Source organism: Curcuma longa, unplaced genomic scaffold (assembly GCF_044706935.1).
Source record: "Curcuma longa cultivar G26 ecotype Majalengka, Jawa Barat unplaced genomic scaffold, ITB_CL_G26_1.1 contig_24946, whole genome shotgun sequence".
In the NCBI taxonomy this organism is placed as follows: Eukaryota; Viridiplantae; Streptophyta; class Magnoliopsida; order Zingiberales; family Zingiberaceae; genus Curcuma; species Curcuma longa.
Window position 1 is genome coordinate 1 of NW_027432584.1, and position 4,985 is coordinate 4,985.

The window sequence follows — 4,985 nt, forward strand, 5'->3', positions numbered from 1 at the left end:
GTAGGGTTGGAGGACAACGCCATTGTTGTGAGGATGGACGCGGTTGGAGGGAGGCGTGGAGGCCATGGCTGGTTCTGCAAGGTGACACCTTTGCATTTCGCTTGAAGTCAATTCAACCTTTATTTTATTAGAAATTGCGATACGATCATTCCACGTCAACAGTTTGAGATATGACACGGAATGTTTTACATGCCGATGTGGCACTTTCATAGTCCTCCAAATCGCCACGTCATCTTGCGTCGTCATCCTTGAGTTTCCACCGTGGACTCTGACCTCCACCACTTGGCCTTCTCAAAGCCGTTGACGCAGAATTGGAAATCATCGATCGTCCGGTCGATCTCCTCCTCCGTGTTCATCACGAACGGGCCGAGTTGGACCACCGGTTCGCCTAACGGCTCGCCGGCCACCAACACGAACCGGACCGGCTTCGCCGGCGACCGGTTCCACACCTCCACCCCGTCGCCTCCGCCCAGCAGCAGGAGATTGTGCGGCCCGACCGGGGCGGCCTTCTCCGATCCGAACGCCGCCTCCCCCTCGAGCACGTACGCGAAGGCGTTCCAGCTCGTCGGGATCGGCTGCCGGAGGTACGCCGACGGCTTCATGGTGAAGTCCAGGTACATGGTCGGCGTGCGGGTGAACACGGGGGACCGGGCGCCCATGGACTCTCCTGCGATGACTCGGACCTCGACGCCGTTCCCGGCGGCGCGGGCGATGTCTTTGCTCTGCAGCTCCTGGTAACGCGGCTCGATCCTGCCGGCGAACGACTGAGTTTTCAAACAGTAAAGGTAGAAGAAGAACGAGAAACATATCAGTTAACGACGGTTACATTTTGTCGTTGGAGGAGAGATTGATCCACAGCTGAAGGCCCTTGGCAGTGCCTTGTCCTCCCACCGGCATCTCGGAGTGCACGATTCCCTTGCCGGCGGTCATCCATTGCAGGTCGCCCGCCATGATGGTGCCCTTGTGGCCTTCAAAGTCTTCATGCTTCACAGCTCCCTCGAGCATGTACGTGACGGTCTCAAAACCTCGATGAGGATGATCAGGAAATCCAGCAGGGGCAGTGACTGCACCATAAAAACAGAGTAGATCAACACAAACCAATACGTATTGCAATCTAATTCAAACGAAAAACAAACCTGAGAATTCATCCAGAACAAGGAAAGGATCGAAGTACTTGAGCTCAAACCTCCCAATGCTTCTTCTGACTACGGCGCCTTTGCCTTCGCCCTGCGGCCGGGCCTGAAACTTCCTGACGACGAGCCGCGGCTCCTGAAGAACACAGGGCTGCGCTGTCTCCGCCATGGGATATCAGAAGATTTGGGTGGGGAGAGAGGAAGGAAGTTGTGCGCTTCTTATAGGGGAGTGTTCAATTCCTTTGAAGGTCAAACTCGAGGAATTCCCGTTCGAATAGCAAGCAGAAGACTCAGATCTCTGCTGCAAAGCCTCGTGGCGTGTTTACTTGCATGGATTGGTGCAAACAGACAGGGAGGCGACATAATTAAGGTACGTATTAATTTACATTTTATGATCGCAAAATGCAACTAAATTGTATTTTAACAATTTGTCATGCTGATGCAATTATGATTTCATACAACACGTTAGAGATTTCGTCTCCTTGAGTTGTCAATTTTATATCAGACACATTAATTATTTCCCTCTTTGATAATATATATTATAAATATGATTGACTAAATAGATAAATAAATAAATAAAAACGAAGAATGAGTGATGATGACACATTGACGCAAAAATGATGGTATTATTTTAAGGAATTTTAAAATACTTTTATTACAGAAGAAAATTACATGGAATTCAGTAGCGAGCGGCACGTGCGGCGGCGGGGTTGACAAGCAATCACGCGTTCGCACGTCCGTATAAGATTCGTTTGGAGCGGTTTAACTAGATCACGTCCTTGGATTTCGGCTTTTATTGAATCAAATTTATATAAATGAGTTTTGAGAAATTTAAATAAAATATATATATATATATATATATATATATTAATTATAAATGAACTGGACCATTAGCGTTTCTGGTGACCTAATGGTGACGAGTTGTTGATGACAGATGATTATTCTTGTAGAAAATGTGAATTTGATTCTTACAAGCAATAAATGGCTTGTTCCAGCCTTATGGAGTTGGATATTGAAGTAAACACGGCTTGACTTTGAATAAGTTAAAGACTAAACTACTTGTGAGCTCTAAGCTGTTTACATCTGTTATCGTCGAATAAAAATTCTTCTTCGGGTGCCATGACTTCAAGCTGTTTGAACAAATACTTGAGTAATTTAAGATACGATCAACTTAGTCGCATCACCCGAGTTGAATTTGGATTGTTTGATGAGTATTAGTGAGGAAACAATTACGTATGTATTGTCTGTTAAAAGATTTTTTCATAAATATGTAAATTAAAATTTCCATTTGCATATTAATATTTGGAACTAAATGATTTATATTAGAAAAATATATGAAACTTTAAAATAATTATATTTCTCCATGTTACTTCTTATTTAATAGATGGAAGGATGACCATTTTATAATCTTTGATCTATACATTTCATCGATATATACATTCAACTATCTCTTAATTCAATCTATTCATTTTCATATTATATGAATATGAAAATAATTTTTTCATCTTCATTTAAATTCATCCATTTTCATATTGTATGAATATAAAAATTATTGTCCCCGGGATAATAGTGCCGTGGTAGGACATCCAAGTTGTCACCCAGGCACCTGCGGTTCGATCTCCAGCTACGGTGTATTTACACTTCCCGATTTACCTAGTGGCTGGTGAAAAGCTTCTGTGGGGCCCGGCCGATCACCCTCGGAAAAAAAAGGAAAAAAAAAGATAGAAAAGAGAAATTATTTTTCACATATATATATATAGGTCATTAATAAAAAAAATAAAAATTAAGATGACATCTTATTTTTCAATTAAAGTTATATGAATATCCTATTTTCAATTAAAATCAAATAGGTCCTCTATCTAACATGAACCGTTCAAATTATCTTTATCCTTACTATTTTATAGCAGCTACCTATCAATTTTTACATATTCGATCAAGATTAAATTATGTTCATTTGAGAAATGTAATGAGTATCGTGAAATTTCATCATTTATTTTACCTGCTGAAATGTTATTTTAACTAGATTATATATCACTTTAAAAAATTAAATTAAAATGATATAAAGTGTTGTAGAAAGTTAACAATTAACTAGCTCTTATATAGTCAAATGATTAGATAAAATAAAAGTATTTTAGACAATTCACATTAAATGGGTTGTTCATTTAACTTTAATTGAAAATGGAGTACAATTTTATAAATGATGTATGGCCTTTTAATTTTGCCCTTAAAAAAATAAAAATTTATTTTTAACATTGTCATTCATTGTTACCATAAAATAAGAGAATAGAAGAATCCAGAGAAAGAAAATGATATGAAAAATATTTCCAAAAGGAAGAAAACTAAATAAGAACAACACAGTACGAATCCAACGAAAAACTCCTTTTTCTTATGCAAATAGTGGAATCCACCATCTTAGCGGTCCTACATGGCCAATCCCAACGACTATCTGTGAGGAGATAAATCAAGAAATTACAATTGATCACGACACAGAAGGGTATTGTCTGACTTCGTCAGAATTCAAACCCTTGCCTTTTCAGCAACTATCGAAAAACTCCTTTTTATTGCGAGGAAAGGAGGATCTAACAAAATAGATTTATCAAACCCCATTTGCCACATGCAGCAGTGTGCGCCGTTGCAGTGCAGAGAAGTGCATGGCGTTCCTTTTGAGGATCGGAGTTTGTTTAGTTCATCAGCTAGCTTGATTTATGAAGACCACAATAAAAGAATTGATAACGTAGTTTCTGAAAATGCTTAATGGCTGTCAGCATTTCAAAGTGTCAAACTCAGACTACATGTATATATTGTTTCAGACTCACTCCCCACTACTAATTTTGTGGTCTAGACTTGGTTTCAGAGGCAAGTGCCTTCCATCATTCACTAGCAACCTTAAGTATGGCTTCTTACTGAGAATCCATAAAGAAGAGGATACTGCCAATGGCGTTCCAGATATAGATGATGGCACAGTATCTGAAATCGAATGCTGCAGAATAATGAAGCACCATGCGCTATATTTGGTATCAGTTGGTCGCTAATTGCTTGCTTTTTGATGCATTAGCGTCCACCGAGCCAAGTTGATTATAAATAGGGATTTAGAGGAGGAGGAGGAGGAGGAAGTAGGTAACACATTGGTTGGTTGCGATGGCGAGGAGGCGGCGGCTGTGGTGGCTAAGGAAAGGAAGAGCGCAGGTGTTCGACGAAGCAGCAGTACTGGCAATTACTGATGTCGCCATGGCGACGGCAGCGCCGCCGCCATGGTGGAGTGTCAAGGCCATGCTTGCGGTGGCGGCGGCGTGGTTAAACTGCATAGTGAAGGCGGAGGATATGGAAGCAGGCGGCGGCGGCGGCGGCAGGCTCCGTGGAGCAGAGATTGGAGATCTAGTGCTGCGCGAGGCCATGCATTTTGCCTTATATTTGTAGGTGCATGTTTTCTAGAGTAAACAGAATTAGTATTGCTTCAACAATGAAAGACAAAAAAATATGTATCAGTTTCTACATAAAATGGATCGAATCCAATTCAAATGCTTGAACAATAAGTCTATCTTGGTTGGATTTGCAATCAGAACTTTATTTTCTAGGAAAACACCTTCAAATATCTTTTCAGTTTGATCTGTGCAAGCACTATGCCACTCACTATGATCAGTAACCATGTTGTGAAATATAAATCTACACTATAGTTTGTGAATAACTGAGGCAAATTGTTATCAGTCACAATTCTGATCTACTCTTTTCCACTGCTCAAAACTGATACAAAGATTAAACACATCACTCAAGATGATAGATACATGAGTTTACATGTTCTTACATCACATTTTTCGCCGGAATCTGACCAACTTAGCCAGTGTCTCCTGAGCA

General features: G+C 40.7%; 1 protein-coding gene across 1 annotated transcript; it reads right to left on the reverse strand.

The window, feature by feature from the left end:
- Positions 1–8: 8 nt before the first annotated feature.
- LOC141818475 (pirin-like protein) lies at positions 9–1,317 on the reverse strand. Its single transcript, XM_074705963.1, has 3 exons — positions 1,137–1,317; positions 827–1,064; positions 9–750 (listed from the first exon to the last, which is right to left on the reverse strand). The coding sequence occupies exons 1-3, from the start codon at positions 1,300–1,302 to the stop codon at positions 243–245; spliced, it is 912 nt and encodes a 303-aa protein (XP_074562064.1). The 5' UTR covers positions 1,303–1,317; the 3' UTR covers positions 9–242.
- Between the last annotated feature and the right edge of the window lie 3,668 nt (positions 1,318–4,985).